The 17,813-nt window shown below is 36.4% G+C and overlaps 1 protein-coding gene across 10 annotated transcripts in view; it reads right to left on the minus strand.

Moving 5' to 3' along the window:
* Positions 1-17,813, minus strand: part of PPARD (peroxisome proliferator activated receptor delta) — a 44,182-nt gene that overhangs the window by 10,022 nt on the left and 16,347 nt on the right. For 4 of the 10 annotated variants that reach the window (XM_087929549.1, XM_087929546.1, XM_087929547.1 and 1 more), the window contains one exon: positions 14,070-17,113. In XM_087929549.1, coding sequence (XP_087785675.1) covers positions 14,669-17,113 — 2,445 coding nt within the window. In that variant the 3' untranslated portion in view covers positions 14,070-14,668. Of the gene's footprint in view, positions 1-529; positions 669-3,235; positions 3,388-5,657; positions 5,898-8,897; positions 9,026-14,069; positions 17,114-17,813 lie in introns of those variants that run through there. The other 6 variants (XM_026719959.2, XM_087929551.1, XM_026719964.2 and 3 more) reach the window with 3 other exon arrangements.

Genomic DNA, 17,813 nt, shown 5'->3' on the forward strand with positions numbered 1-17,813 from the left:
TTGCAACAAACCTGCATTAAAATCACTGTGCACCTTCATATAAATATCCTAGGATTTTTTTTTTATTTAGTCTTTTTTCTTTATGTAATATAGGCATCAACATACAGAAACACACCAAACTCTCTCAAAATGCTTTAAGAAAAGAAACAAAGACATGCAATTAAATTATTTAGAATAATTGTATATAGATTTCATAGGGAAACCGTTTTTGTTCTAGAAATGAAAATAGACTTTTGTCCTTTGGGGACTACTATTTTGGGATGCATGGGCCATATTTTTATTTTATGCTCAAATCTTATTTGAGCTTTTAGCGCTCGTTTTATTTCATATTGATTTATTAGCTACTGTGATTTTTTTTAAGTATTTTAAAATAATTTGTAAGGTAACCATGCTTTAAATATATCTATCCAGTGAGGCATTCCTAAAATTTCTACTCCTTATTAAATTTTATAGTAAATGTATAATTCCACTGATCTCACTATAACTCTATGCTTCAACCCTACCCAGAGCAAGAAGAGGGAGATCTCACCATTGTGTGACATGCCTAGTGAAAGGCATTTCTGAAAGCGGCAGTACTGGCACTTGTTTCGGTTCTTTTTCTGAATTTTACAGTTCCGCTCACATTTTTCATACTCTAGCTTCATGCGGATCGTTCGACGAAAGAATCCCTGTTGGTAAGTGGTAAGACAGATGTTGGACACAAACAAGATTTTTTCGTTCTGATATTAATAGCCCTTTCAGAAGTGCCAGGTTTCCTATTACCTTAGATCTTAGAACAATATTTTCAGCAATAAATACATGCCTTAAACATATTACAAAAAACCTTCTAAAATGAAACTATGCGTGCAGAAAATAATGATGGGGGCAGCGGGCAAAGCCTGCCTTAAATAAATATGTTTATTTTAATATATAAAACAAAGGCATGCAGTTTCACAAGTGACCACCAGATGGACTTTACTGTAATCAACAAATCCCAACTTCTCAACATCCTTGTTATCTCATCTTTTTTGGTATTACTTCAGATAAGGGAGTTGCATTGGCTGCAGATTTGCTTCCAGGTGCAATTCAAGCTGCTGATATCAACTTTAAAGCCCTTCATGGCTTAGGACCAGTTTATCTGAAGGACTCTGTTTTTTTCCCAGTTACATCTACCCAACCCACTAGAGGGGGAGGCAGGGAACGTTATGGGTCCTGTCTCCCAAGGAGTTACATCTGTCGGGATGCCTTCTCCATGGTAGCTCCCTCCCTTTGGAACATCATCCCTGGAGAGATTAAACTGGTCCCCACTTTGACACTCTTTCACAAGGCCTGAAGATCTGGTTCAGCCAACAAGCCTGGGGAGCCTAAAGTGGGTTGGAACTCATCAAGCAGTTCGTTTCATTCCTTATTGTTGCTGGGGGAGGGTGGAAGGTTATTGTTTTTATATTGGGTTTTTATTGTTTGTAAGCTGCTCTTTTGTTAGAAGAGTGGGCAACCATATAAATCTACTAAATAATTTAAATAAAAACTAGAAAAAAAGAAATTAAGAAGGAAAAACAAATATGGAGGAAGAAGGTGCAAAGGAATAAGGAGAAAAGAAAAGAAACAGAAAAGTAATTTCCAACTTTCTTTGATTCATTTACAAATATAAAATACATTAACTGTTTGGTCTAAAATTCCATATTATATTTCTATACTCAAAATCAGCATAGCATTTCTTTTAGTTTCTAAGAAAAAGTCCAAAAGTGGTTTCCACGTAGAAACAAAGCTAGACAAAATCTTTTCTTTAATCTCAGCTTTTCCATTAACTTTACCACCCATTCTTCCATTGTGAGAATCTGTGAGTCTTTCCATCTCTATACATATAAGGGTCTTGCTTCAGTTATCACATATATCCAGGTCTAATTTCTAAAAGAGATCTCTACATTCTGAGAGAAGAGATTCAATGAAAAATAAGAAAAGCAACAAAAAGGAGACTTCTTGAGTTTCTAGTTCCATCTTTCCTTCTCTAGAGAGTATTTGTTGCTCAGAGTTAAACTGTGGCCTGCTTGGTCTTATTTTGATTGTTTTCTTACAGATGTGTCATTACCAAATTAGCTAGTATCATGCTAATAACAACAAAGAACCAACTAGAAAAAACACACAAAACTATCAACAACATCTTCAAAGGAATAAAATTCACAAGAAAAAAACAACACACTCCCTTTCCTAGATATCCTTAACAGCAGAGGCAGTGATGGTAAATTATAAACACAAATTTATTAAAGAACTGCCCACACAACCCAGGTGTTCCACTAACAAAATAAACTAGTCAATCTCCCACAAGAGAAGCATGTCTATTTAGACGAGCACAAACACACTGCAGCAACCTTGAACATTGGAAAAAGGAAACCATACAATGTCTTCCAACAAAATGGATATCCATGTAGCTTTATCAAAAAGTGCCAAATCATTCAACACACCATAGCTCAACCAACACAAGCTATAAAAAGCATAAAGCATGGCACTGCCGTACATCAAAAATCTGTCAGAAACCACCCAAAGACTATTATCACCACATGGCATCACTGTAGTACACAAACCAACTAAAGCCCTCCAAAACATCCTAAGTAAATCAAAAGATCCAGTACACCCAGGAGAAAAAACAGGAGTCATCTACAACCTACAGTGTAAGAACTGTAACAACCACTATGTAGGACAAACAGGTAGAAGATTGGCAAAACACATCTGTGAACACCAACTAGTAGACAGAAGACATGATGAAAACACCTTTATTTCACAACACATGGACAGAGTAAACCATAGTTTCAACTGGAAATTTGTGAGCAATCCTAGGTCAAAAATGTCCAAAAATGCCACAGAATTCCTGGAGGCCTGGTACTCAACAGGCACATAGAGTTAAACGATATCTATATACCACTCAAAAGAGACAATCAAAAAGCCCAAAACACCCATATGAGCAGAGATTAACACCAAGATTAACACTAAACCAACAATATCCCAATCAAGGAACTACAAACACAAACACACTAACAGTAAACAACAGCTTAATCAAAGAGCCACTACACTCCCACCAACACTGGCAGGGTAAGCCACTAGTATATAAAAATAAGAGCAAACCTCACTCCCTTTTAGCACTGATGTTGTCTAGTTTGGTAATGAAACATTTGCAAGAAAACCTCCAAGCTTAGGGAACACTAAGGAACCCACAGTCTACCTCTCATAAGGTTATATCTAATCTTTGTGTTGTCCTTACCTTACAGCCTTCACATGCATGTACCCCATAATGAAACCCTGATGCCTTGTCACCACAAACTCTGCATTCCACATTTAGACTTCCTGAATTTGCCTCATCACAGCCCATCTGGAGTTGGTCCAACAGAGAAGGAGAAGAACTCTGGGAAATATCTATCAGGAAACAGAATGGAGAAGGTATTACATTGTAATTTTGCAGTAAAGAACCATCTGGTACAAATCTTTGGCCTTTTTGCTTTGCTTATTTACCTTGCATTTGTAATTACCAAATCGGAGAAAGTATAAGTAGTCTTGATTATGTTCATTCCAGGGGTGGGTTTCTACCGGTTCTATCCACCTCTGTAGAACCGGTAGCTCTGAAGAGCAGCAGACATAGAACCAGTTCTATGTCTGCTGATGTTTTTGCCCACCTGGGCTCTTACCTGATCTTTATTTCCTGATTTTTCAACTTCAGCTGCCGAACGAGGCACAGCTGCAGTTAAAAAATCAGGAAAAGAGGGCTGTTTCAAAGGCTGCTTCTCTGCACACAGCGTGCTGATGACGATTTACAGGTGCACGGCTCCCAGTGTGCAGGGAAGCTCGTAAATCCTGAACTGGTAGTTAACCCTGTCGTATCCCACCCCTGGTTCATTCATTTACTGATCATTCAAACTTACGATAGTGCTGAACAAGGGGAGTTATGACCAGTCCTCAAAGTTGCAACCATTACATCCCCATGGTCCCATGATTGTGATACTTAGGACCTGGCTCACATTTATAAAGGTTGCAGAGTCCTGCAATCATTTAATCAACATTTGAAACCTTCCCTACCAGCTTTCCACAAGCAAAATCAATGGGAAGCTGGCAAGAGGTCACATGTCAATCCCACTGCTTTTTCCCAGAGTTACAAGATCATATTTGCTGTTTTCCGGCAAGAACTGCCCCATCGGATAAGCTGTATTTAGACGTATGACCATGTTATTTGCTTAACAATCATGTTCATGTCTATGATGACTCAACTTACAACCAAACTTCCAAGCTCAATTGTGGTTGTAAGTTGAAGACTATTGGTACTATATGGCAAATACTGTGATGCAAAATCTGGAAGCAACTATCTTACAGGGACAAATCTCCATCTTTATATCCAGCAATTTTGAACATGGGTTTGCAACAAAGCTTTGTGGACATTAGCCTAAAATGTTTTTTTCAGAATCATATTTACTCTATCACATTATATTCAACTTTTGTTGAAAGCTTGCTGTTATGTACATTTTGACCCTAATGCGCAATGTAGCATAACAATAAAAAATTTTTGTACAAGCAAATGATTTTATAATATGAACTTCATCCAATATTCTTTCAACTGGGTAAAAGCAATTGCTTTTCAACTATAAAAGGTAAAAGACAATAGTATCTGTATACTGCCACTCTCTACTGATTTACTTAGTAGATTCTGTCTGTCTGTCTGTCTATCTATCTTTTAAGATGGCTTGTGTGTTATAATCAAACTGCAGGAATTTCAATCAGTGTTGCAAGAGAAAATTAGGGTATATTTTCTTCAATATCCATGGTATTTATTTCTTTGCTTTCTTGGCTATCCATGCTATTCTCCAATAACTAATTTCAAAAGCATCAATATGCTCTTCTATCCTGCTTCTTTAAAGTCCAACTTTTTCTTCCATAGAGTGTGAAGGAGAATATCATCACCTTCATAATTCTGACCTTTCTAGTTATACACACATATCAGCATACCAAGTCTTTTCTGAGGCCTTCATTACTACTCTAAAAAATGCTAGACTATGATATATATTTCTTTATTGATGGTCCTTTTACTATTGATAGTCGATCCTAAAAAAAAGAAGCAATTTATCACTTCAATAAATTCATTGTCAGTTCTAAGGCTGGTTGTGGTACCTATAGTCATTATTTTAATCTTTATATTTGTAGCCCTGCTTTTTTCACTATCTTTCATGATTTTTATTACTAAAACTTGCAGATTATTTATATTTTCAGTTCTCAGAGTAGCACCCTTAGCATTTGCAATAATAACAGATCAGACAAGGATGAACGTCCTAATTCTCCCTCACAAAGGGCCTGAGCAAAGAGCCAGATCTACAAGGCCTTTCTGAATATCAGCAGGGTGGGGAGCATCCAGATCTCAGGGGCAACCTCATTCCAGAGGGCAGGTGCTGCTAAAGAGAAAGCATGCTTCCAGGTTCCTAAATCTAAGGGACCCAAAGCACACTAAGTATGCAAAACAAAAATAAAGGAAAGTTTCTTAATATATTTGAGAACTGTGAATTAATAAAGCCTGTAATAAATTTGTTATAATAGTGAGGAAAATGTCATCCCACTGAGAACAAATTACTGGAAAAAAAGTATTCAACACTTGTCCATTGCTCCTTTAAGTGTCTCTAAGGCATTAATACCTTTTTCCAACTTACCTGTACACTTGGCAGATGGTGCCGAATTACCAAGACCTTCATTTGGCTCTGAGGTTCCACTTACTGCCATCACTGTCTCTTCCTTTTCCTCCTCTTCTTCCCTGACTTCAGGTACTTCCTCCTTTGACTGTTCCATAACTGATCACCTCCCTTCAATGCCAAGACTGCAGCCCCTGTCATAGTTCTGGCATCATCCACGTCTCTCTGGAAATGGGCCCCTATCAGGCTGTTCCGGCTACCCTTCATGAAAAAGAAGAAAAACACACTGAAGGGCATTAGAAGTTTAAAAATAATGGTGCTATTTGTATGTGAAAAAATATCTATCCTCAATGCAAATTGTCTTATTATTTCAAATACAATGAAGAGAAAGGCCTGTGGACCGTGATGATTTGATCCTGAAAAAGAAAAACAGAAAGCTATGGAAAATACTTTTAAACTCTGTCTGGGTGACACTACTCATTCACAAAAACATGTCCCCTAAATAGAAAATAAGTCTTCAGAGAGTGGGAGGCTAGCACCTGCCATAATCTAAACTTTCTAGCACATGTAGGGAGCACATGTGAGTAGATCTCCTTGAAAACAGACTACAAACAATATATAAAAGAGATAATTACACATTTGGCTCTAAATATTCTAATTGCTAAAACACTACTATTTCCAACCACAAGAATTACAGATTCTTGCTATTGTGGAGTTCTTGGTGCTCTATGAGCTTGGCTGTTTGCTTGCAGAAGTTTAATTACCCAACTAGATAACATCATTAGTGAAAATGAGTATGGTGTTTGCTCCCTGTTTATGTATAGTAAGTTTGCCTTTCCAGTGTTGGTAGAAATATTGTTTTCCTCCTTTGTCAGCTGGTGCTCCATTCAAAATCCAAGAAAGAAATACCTAGACTCCATTAATCAGAGAAAAGGTATCTTTTACTGGAAATCAAGTGGTAGCAACAAAAGAATTCTGAATCTGAGAAAATGGGTGCGTAAATCACATATACAAAGTAATGGCAATGTTCCCACTCCCAATAGTTCAATTGGCTCATCCAATTAAAAGTTGTGTATATCATCATGTGGGCATCTCCAGGTGGTGATGAGGCCTCTGTCCGTTGACCTTGACATATTTTGATAAAGAGTTGCAGCTGCGCATAGCATAGGATAAAAGCCTAAGCAAGAATCTACACCCCACCGCCAGCTTATACAGTTCTGTTTTGTAACACCTCCAGCTCACTTCCCATAACCATATCCCCCCTCTCCCCCGTTACTTATGACAGCCGAAAGATGCAAAGCAAAGGGAGAAAAATCTTGAAGTCACACTTGTAGTTTTTTTATTATTGTTTTCTCATGTTTGCCTGGTGTTATTTATCTTACTTATTGGCTATAACCTTGCTTTTTTTGTGTGTTGTTTACTTCTTCAGTTTTTTTTTTAATTTCCTCTTTTTTCCTCTGATTTTTTTTTATTCTTGTATTCTATCAATTTCCTCCGATTCTAGCAGAAGAAATATAAACTATATCTGATTTTTTTAAAAAAAAATACTTTAATACAAATCTTAGTTTAGCACTGTGTAATAAACAATCCCTCTGTTTAAATAAGTCTGGGACCTTACAGAAGACTTTTAAAGAATCTAATTCAATATATTTATATATGAATCTTTTGTCTTTTCAAATGATATGTATATATAGTTTATCTGAACAACTGATATAAGTTTACTATTCTTCTTACTGCAGATTTATAAATTATCTATTTTAGAGATCAAAAATAGTACTGTTGTAATCTTTGGCTCAGACAATTATTTTAATTTTCTTTTTTTATGGAAAAAGAGAAAAATTCAGAGCCTTCTTTGATGTCTCATAATGGATACCAAGGCTCTATTCACATACACTGTTATTTTTGGCTTCACCTCTCACACTTGCACTGCAGGAAATATCACATATAAAATAGAAACCATTCATCATGATGTAGAAACAATTGCTTTATTAAAAAAGGATGAGTATTTGATGCATATTAAGGTGGACTGAGAAAAATACATATTAAAATACCAACTACTCAATCTCCTATTAGACTATTTTCATTTTTAAATTCGATCAATACAATAAAGCTTATATTTCAGAAAGAATTTACATACTATATGTTCCCAGCTTAATATGATTCTAAGATATTCCTTAAAATGTTTCTATAATGATAATCTATTCCTTTGAGCAAACAGAAAGTAAAATTAAAGGTTGCTATCTGCAAGTTATTCTAGTAGTACACAACCAATCCTTCTGCCGTTCTAACAAAATTTGTAAAACAAACTAATCAACTTCTTCAGAATACTCATCGTAACTGTACAAAACATCACAAGTCTCCAAATGACAACTGGTTACTAAGAAACAAGATATTAGTACTACTATAGGACTATGTTATAGCAATAGCATTTAGACATATACCACTTCACAATGTTTTATAGCCTTCTCTAAGGGGTTTACAAAGTCAGCATATTGCCCCAAACTATCTGGGTCTTCATTTTACCTCAGAAGGATGGAAGACTCAGTCAACCTTGAGCCTGGTGAGATTCGAATTGTCACATTGCAGACAGTTGGAAGGCAGCAGAAGTAGCCTGCAGTACTGCATTCTAACCATTGCACTACCACAGCTTTTTAAAGGCACTTTAATTCAGCTCAACAGGGCCACATTAAACTTGGAAAATGTATTCCTCCACTCAGCATAATGCTACATGTATTTTTTAATTAGCGAATGGCACCTACCAAGGTTATGCAATCACTGATACACAATACTAATAAAACACCTGCATAGAAATACAAATATAAGTTTTAACAAAGCATCAATGTGTGTGTGTGCACGCGTGCACATATGTATATGTATATATGTGTATATACAATATGTGGGCAATACAATATACAAGATAAAATATTACGGTAAAACCATGATAAAATCACCATAAGGATACATGTTATAATTATGAAGGGTATGAAGCATAGACTCTCTCTGTAATGGCATACTCTGGGCAACATTTTGTTCTATCAGAGTGGCTAAAAGTCTACATACAAGCGACTGAATTGGATATTGCATCTCATGGTCAAAAATACAGATGCAGCTCTATGTTTGACACAATACCAAAAATGTGATACATTGTAAAAATAAAATTATAAAAGATTTCAAACTCATGTTCAAATTGAAGACAGGTCTCTACTGAAATTATCAGGCCACATCAACAATATCTATTTCACATTTTTCTAAAAGAATTACCTCTAATCAGGATGTTTTGGAACAGGATACAGCACCCATATAGCTATTGTCACAAAGGAACACAGAATTCCATAGTCATGAATGTGGGTAACACTTCTCACTTCCCAAGATGGCAGAGGGGTTTGTTCCTGTGAAATTAACACTCATTTAAAAGCTTTATCTATTTCAGATAAATGCAAGACCAGACACCTAGCTAACTCAACATATAAGAAAGCAGCTGTTAACAATTTTAAGTAATTAAAAAAGCAACTGAAGCAGAGAATAAAGCAGACACAAATGAACATTGTGCTGTAAGGCATTTTGGTAGTTTACAACATGAATTTTTAAAAAATGACTTTAAAAGGTCAGGAAGCTAGAAAAGGTTTTTGCTACTGTCAGTTAACAATACTGGGATAACAACAGTTAAAATGCTCTAGGGAGATTCATTCAAGCTTTTGGACATTTTATCTATAGCAGCAACATTACAACTAGCGAACAAGATGTAATTTAAGAGCAATAAAGCTGAAAATGTTCCCTTTCAGCTATCTCCATCTTTAGTTTCCCACCTCTCCCCCATTAAATGTTTCTGACAAATATAAAATCTAAAGCAGAAAGGAACACTTATTAAACCAGATGGTTATTGCATGTGACAATAGCAAAAAATAAACTGCAGGTGTTCTTATCCTAAATGATTGCCACATGTTTGGTCTACCTCCAACAGCTGTACCAGCCAGATAAGCAACTTCTGAATACCCTACTAAATGCTAAAGTGCTGAATTTTTAATAATTTCTTGGCTTCTAACAGTACATATGCAGCTGGCCTACCTATAGTGCATAATGTATTTTCTTTAATAACTAAAACAAACAGATGAAGCAACAGTGAACACATCACAAAAATAATTGGAATAGGATTTGTTTGTTTTTGTGCCTTTGACTTCTAGTAACTTCCTGGACTAGTCCCTATAATTTTCTTGGCAAGATTTTCAGACGTTGAAAAAAAAATCGAAGTATGTACAATAAATGCCAAACTTTGTTTAATAAGCTCTTGTCAATGGGGAAGGTATTTTGCATTTTTTGCTTTAACAAAAAAAAAAACAGTATAACATTATTGAATAATTTGAATTCACCACAGAGAACAAGAGCTGGAATTCAGCATCATCAGGAGGACTATATGATCTCTGTTCTATAGAATCAGACATCATTATGACACTGGCTATTGCTGTTCTTCAACTGACTAGTAGTTCTTCCTATCATCTTTATATCAGCATTTATAGTAACTATAGCCTATTAAAGTCCTGCAGAACACGTAGTCCAACTGCAGTGGATTTCTACAATTATGGCTAAAAATTATTATGGCACTAAAGCATACAAATGATATAAGGAATAATGTGAACACCAAGATTCAGAAAACTAACTGCAGTGAACTAGTGAATTCAAGAGTAAGTTACCAACAATGCTAAATTTTGATCTTGCACAAGCAACTCAGAAAGAAAAACACGAATAGGAAATCTGACACTGTTTTCAGTGCTCTTGTAATTTTGAACTGTCACTAAACGAACTGTTGTTAAGTCGAGGACTGCCTGTATACTATGTAGAATTTCCTTATAGTTCTATACAATAGGCCAACTTCATGATTTCTATGCTGCAGGAAAAAAATCAGCAATTGGTATGCCAAGTTGTTAGGAGGCTTTCTCCTTCCTCCCAGCAACCCTCTTTAGATTAATGGGAGGCAATTTAGGCTTTCCTTCCCTTAAATAATCCAGCTGAAAATCCTTGATTATTTAATAAAGAAGAAAACAGAGACAGCATGAGTGTGTATGCATGTATGTGTGAAGAACAAGTCTTATGGCTTTCCGCTCCTTCTAATAACCTTTATCAATATTTCTAAGAGGACATGTGCATGTGATGAGCATGTGCAATGTGTTGAGTTTAAAAAATGAATGCATTTATTTAACCTGCAACTTAGCAATTATGCTGTCTTCAAAAACAAAAAATCCCTACTTGTAGATGAAAAGTTACAGAAGATAAAATAAAGGATTTCCTGCATTTCATATTAGGTTGGATGTAAAACATATACTGCCTCACAGTTCAACAGCTAAGCTACTATATTACCATATGATTTATTATTCCCAAAATTTTTATTTGTGACTTGATGTACATTCAGGTTGCCTTAATTCAGTTACAAAAGACGTAAAAACAAATCTAGACAAATCTGAATGAAAGCCTGATAAGTAGAACCTCCATACAGTACGTCAAACTTGTTTTTGCTCCCTAACCCCTCAAAAGTAATTTGAAATAAACGTTGAAATATGAAGTATTTAAACATTAAATCATCAACTGATTAGTGCTGTTTCTCAGTGACTTAAGAATTCAGAGAGTGAGAGGGGGAAAACACACACACACAACCACACAACCACAAATACATACATAGAGACACACTCTGTGGGGTGGGGGGAGAAGAATTCAGTCAATGCCCTGCTTCTAAGCTATACAGTTTCTGAAGTAACAGAACTCTTCATCCTCACCACATACATTAAAAATGAATGAGAAATTCTATCCCACATATACGTTTTAATACACATGACATGCATTTGCCTGGCCCCCCTTTTACCATGGGGAAAAAATCTGGATACAAGGGAACCTACCCAGCTACAAAAGCATTAATCCTTCTATTTCTGTGAAAATGTTACTATGAATTGGGAAACAAAAATGCAGATATCAACTATTTTGCAGCAGCTCCAATAGTATTGCTGCAATGGCAGGAATAAGAAAATGCAGCCAGGATTGATTCATTGTAAATTCTTTGCAGATCCTTGTACCTCCTGAGCATACAACAGACTTGAAAAAGTGAAATGAGAACTTGACAAGAACACAATCTGCAATCCAGAATGGAGTCTGTGGGGCTGCAATCCATCTACAAAATTCTTAACTTCCTTGTAAGTTCAACTAAAGCTCTATAGAACAGGGGTGTGTCAAAGTGGATTTCTTTGAGGGCTGGGTCTGCACTGTAGTTCTCCATGAGCTAGCTAGGAAGGAGGCAGGGAAACCGGATGGATGCCTCCTGCAGCCGGCCAAAATGAGGGGCTGGGGGGCTGCGTGAGGCCCTCCACATCATATTTTGACCGGCAGAGTACTGCTGGAGGCCATCCAGGCCAAAAACAGGGTGCAGAGGGCACTCATGTGGGCCCCCTGTGCTCCATTTTGGCTGCCAGAGGCATTGCGGGCTGATCCTATGCTATTTCCAAGCCAGCCCCATGAGCCAAAGCACCTCACGGGCTGGATCCAGTCCGCGGGCCTTGAGCTTGACACCCCTGCTATAGAACATGTAGTTGAAGAAAAACGGAGTAATTATTGTTTCGAATTTAGGAGATAGAGTGATGAAGATGTTCATATTTCAAAGATCTTCAGAATAGGATATTAATTTATAAAGCATGTATAAAGTAGTCAAAATAGTGACAAATTTTAATTTATTTTAGTGTAGTTTTTTATGTTGTCTCTGAACCAGAAATAAATAGGCTTTGCCTTTAACAATATCAGAGTTATAAGATCACTGGGATCTGAAGCTGCTTTCAAACTAGGGGGAAATCCTCATATGTAGTGACCCAGGTCAGGTTTCTAAACCTCCAGAGAACAAGCACAATTCTAGAACATGTATTCCTATTTTTATTCACACCAGTGGAAATAAAAGTAGTACATTGTACCTACTGTGTTTACATAAGCATCAATCAGCAACTTATTCCCAGAACTCATTTTTAAAAAAGGTTTCTGATTTGTATACTTGAATTTCTAAAAGGAAAAACAACAAAGTATACTATTTTCCAATTTATAAATGATAGCAGTTGCCACAATGGTCTTAGTGCTCCCCTAGATCATATCCAATGGCAGACTGTATCTAACTGGCAGACAACCCATATACTGGCAGAACAGACTTGCAAAACAGGAAATGCTGCTATGAACAATTATTATTGCTAGAGATAGGCAGAACCCTGCAAAACTTCCCAAGGTCATCAGATCACAAAACAATATCTTAATGGCAGAAGCATGTTATTGATAAATGGCACCAATTACATTCACAACACACTGGCCACTGTTATGGAATTGCAACTTATATTCTAAGAACAAAGCTTCTTTATCACATGTAATTCTGCACTATGTGAAAGAATTAAAGACCTTGATGAATAATTAATTACTGGATAAATTACTCCTAGCAAATATGTGTAACCAAGAAAGATAATACAGAACCTATTTATCTGAACATGATTTTTTTTCTTAAAGAGAAAATTGGTCACTATTGCTTTTTTAGGACTTCTGCATTTAATGATACAACCTGGATTTAAATTATAAAACTAATATGACAAGAGGCATCCAGACAATCACTAGATTACTGCTTCAACAGTGAGATAAGTATTCTTGTTTTAACCATTTAATTTAATGATATCTGACTTTTGGTAACTTTATAGGCAAGTGTTCTCCATTCTACTCTATCAAGCACAGCTTCTTTCAATTGTTGCATGTTCAACTTTGTATCAGATTTGATATTATCAAGCCACAATGTTCTTTGCTTCTCCTTTTTGTTCCACAAACCATTCCTCTAGCATCATTGCCTTCTTCAATAAATTTGCATGCATGACATGGCCAAAGTAAATCAGACATACTCTTATGATGTTAGATATTAAAGAGATATTTAGTGCATGAATATAATTTTGTCATTATTATCTGAAAACTGTAGTTGTATTTTCACTAGCCACTCCATCACAGATATAGATACATATCCAGAGTGTTTTTATTTTGATCCAAAATACATAAACCTGTTTTTCAAGTTGTTTCTCAGATATCTAATATTTTAAAAGGACCACATTTGAATGCATTTATTTTTTTAAAAATATCTACAACCAAACTTCATCATAGCATCAAAAAATGAGGAGTTAGAAAATCAACCAAATAATTGCCCAAGTCAGCCGATCATCATTATGTGAGCATAAAGCAACTAACAATTGCAGAGATTTCCCTTAAACATGCTTATCATATTTGTGAACCTCTAAGAAAGCTGAGTTAATTACCTTTCTTACTGTGAATCAGAAAGAGCAAAGTGCTGATCAATTTTAATCATCAGTGTCTAGATATTGATAACTTGTGAGTATTCAATAGGATATCCTCACATTCTCATGAATTAAAACAAAGGAGACATCAGAACAAAACAACGCTTTTATTAAAAGCAATAATAGATAAAATCACAACCAAAATATCTCTGAAGTAAGAAAGATATTAAAAGAGAATGAGTGCAATGAGTTCAGTGAGCTAAAAGCTGTCATTGAGAATAAACATATACAAAAGAAGGTTTTGGTAGGATTAAGTCGATTTTTTTCAGACTGTGTTAAAATACCATCTGAAATAGAAAGAAATGGAGTACTGGGTTTTGGTGCTTTCAAGTAGCAGAACCATCTCTCTACCAAGAAGGATATCAAGGTTTTCCATGAGAAATAGAAAAGTGGAAATGCCCAAGTTATTTCCAGAAAAGAAGAGTACTAAATATTGAATTGGTGTATTTACCAATAATACAATGACCAAAATATGTACGATGTTATCAATTATAAAGCTGTAAATAGCAATCCTGACTGTATTGAGATAGAAGGAATTTTGGGTTTTGTGCACCCAAGAGATTCGGACACTAAGACATTAACTTTTCCTTAATAACAACAACAAAAAGCTAGCACACAACCCTTGCAAACAAATATTTTTTGTAAGTGGGAGACTATTGAACATTTAGTAAGTAAGAAACTAAAATTAAGAACTTAAGTATGGCTTTCAAAAGGACATGACACAGTAGTGTCTCCCTTTTCATGGCAGGTGGATGAGCGCATATTTCCATCACATCTTGTTTTGGTGGAAACTATCTGCTTCTGTAGATAATATAATCGACTTGCTTGCCATTTCATCCACCCGACCAATGCCAATAAGCAAATCACTAGTGCTACTTGAAAGATTAAAATCATCACAATAGGGTGTAGAGCAATATTTAGTACTCCATTTGAACTTGGTGACCATCCCAGGAGAACCTCCCACCAGGCATGGTCTCCAGCTGATATAACCTTTGCTACAATCTGGGCAATTTCCTGATTGTTGTGGTGAATCTCAAGAGCAGCATTTTCACCCATATCTTTGAGTTTCAGTAATTCTTGCTTGAGAGAGGGGTGAGAAAGCAGATTTTTAAGAGTAGAAAGGCCAAGGCCAAGTGAAATAGGAAATATCTCTTTATATAAAGAGGGATACGCTTTCATATGTTGCACTGTCCAAACAGGTACACGAAACTGGAAATCACATCCTACAATCACGCTAATATTGCAAAAGCAACGATTGATATAGGGAAGCATAGGTTGGATGATGACACTATTAATTATTATAAATTCACATGGAGTTCTAACACAAATACAGCCCTTGCCAGTATATACAACAGTAGACATTTCTTCTTGGACTACATCAAAAGAACAATGAGAGTTATTTATAAGCTGAGGAGAAAAGCATTCATGGTGCTCTTCTAAGCTGTTATCATCACATACAAAGCCTAAATTCTCTTTTTTAACACAGCCCTGCACATTAACACTTTGCCACTCACCATCACTCAAGTGTGCCCATTTATTAGAGTCTCTGGAATACATGACCAAGTCTCTGTCAATCTGGAATCCCAGGGGCACTATTGGATAGATAGGAATAATCTGAGTGGTCTCCACAGTTATTAAGAATAACCGCAGAATGTTCTGAGTAGAGTCGTAAGATGCATTTAGCAGTCTCCACCAAGCTTCTAAGGCAATTTCACCAGGTGTGAGTTCTGGTCGAATTAAATTGCTTACCTCCATGGGAATTTTTCCTGCCTTAGCTTCTCGAATCATATCCATGATCACATTTTGGGTGATTACCTGGGCTTGTTCACATGCTAAAGCCAATGAAACATTATTTTGGAGAGACTGAATCCCAGAGACTATCAGTATGTTATCGTTTTCTAAAATTGTTTCCCAGATTGGAAGCACTTTACTGATAGCTTGTGGTTGTTTTGTGAGTTGTGAGAAAGATTTGGTCAATGGGGCAGTAAGTTTTCCTATTTGCTTTGTGGAATATGAAAGTTTATTAGCTAATACTTCTATGTTGGCTGCATCTATAAAAGAAACTCCTGCCCCCAGGGGACCCAGCCAATTTAACAATTCCCTTTTTATTCTTTCTCCATGGTGTACTCCTTCCCACATTTTAACCCATTCCACCCAACCTCTGTGGCTAATATCAAGAAAGGGAGAGCACTGGGGCACTTTCTGTGATACATTCAAACCTTCAAAATGAATCTGTACCTCCTTCAGAGAGGTCTGTGGGCTCCTGACAATTTGCTCAGGCTGATCTAATTTTAACACATGAGATCCAATAACTGGATTTCTCATATGGCGCAGTGAAAGAAGGTTTGTGATCAGTGGGTTAAATTGAAGAACCGTTTTGTTTTGAAAGCCTAGTTCTAGCTGATACAACCCTTGTTCACCATTATTTTCTGTTATGGAAATATGACCATAGAATTTAAACTGAACAGAGGATGCTCTTTGATCACAATGTGTTCCTTTAATTGGAACTATCCAATCTGGGGGTCCTTGTCTAATTAAGTCTTGCCCCTTTACTTCCCAGTCATGTGATTCCCAATTAACAATCATTTGGGTGGTTTTCTTCCCTGAAGGTGAAATTAAGGATAGCTGCAAATGATTTTTAAGAAATTTATCATGTTGGGATCCAATAACAGTTCTCAGGTGCAATGGTGCACCAAATTTCCATAAAGCAGCAGAAATTAGGGCAATGTCACATGAATTGTCCTGGGTTATGCTTTTTCCAGTACTGTGAGAATCCAAATGTGTTGGCAAAGGTCGGCATGAAACAGGAATATGAAAAGTTGAACTGTCCCTTTGCATGTCATAACAAAAATGTCCAATTTCTCCACTGGCCTTGACAGTACAATTAGCCAAATCTCTCCAATGGCAGCTGACTGAATCTGAAGCAGCATGGAATATGTACAAGCTCTGGAACACTCCAGGATTGGAACTGTTGGCATATAATCCATGCATGCGGCATATCAACTTTATTTCAGATGCTTCTCCTTTTGGAAAACAAGCCCATAGTTTCACAGGGATGGTAGACGCATTCTGGGTAGCAGAAACAAGCATCCATCCATTCCACAGGCACAGCAGCAAAGACAACATCTTCGAAAGCATCTGAGAGAGAAAAACACAAAAAGAATCTCCAAAGTCCCTGTTGCCTGGATGTGCAGTACTTGAGAAAATACTTTAGGTGCTCCTGCTGCTTTTAAGCCACAGTATTGATTTCTTCTTTACAACTGCATCATTTAGTGACAGAAATTCTGGTAACTCAAGGAATAGCTGCATTTTTAAAAAATTCTATCTGCCTTAAGGAGAAGCAGCCCATCTAACTGCACTTGTTAAGACCTTATTCAGACTACACTCCTCAAAAATATCTATTATAATTGGACAATCAGAGGCCAACATGACATCTATTAAATATGAACAACACTTAAGTCACCAGACATATGAGTGATATGTCTTACAAAGTGTTGTGCAAATTAACTAACGTGCTCTCAATCTACATTTTCTTCTTATAGAACCAAATATGCAAGACTTTTACCATCTCAAAAAGTTATCATGTAGGTTAATAAAATATTATTTCAGATGGCCACATACATCTAACAATATACAAGTGATTTTCTATTGTTTTCTTCCGAGTTGCTTCATTCTCCCACCCATGTTCTAACCACAACCTTGACCTTCTTTAGCTTCCAAGACCAGATAAGATATTTATACACACATCCTTATGGATTTGCTTTCCTCCTATTTCTGAGACAAAAAATACTGTGTATCACTTCCCATATCTTTGCCCCAACATTGATACTGTTGCCAC

The sequence above is a fragment of the Pseudonaja textilis genome, chromosome 3 (assembly GCF_049901715.1).
Source record: "Pseudonaja textilis isolate UNSWEBS1 chromosome 3, rPseTex1.2, whole genome shotgun sequence".
Lineage (NCBI taxonomy): Eukaryota > Metazoa > Chordata > Lepidosauria > Squamata > Elapidae > Pseudonaja > Pseudonaja textilis.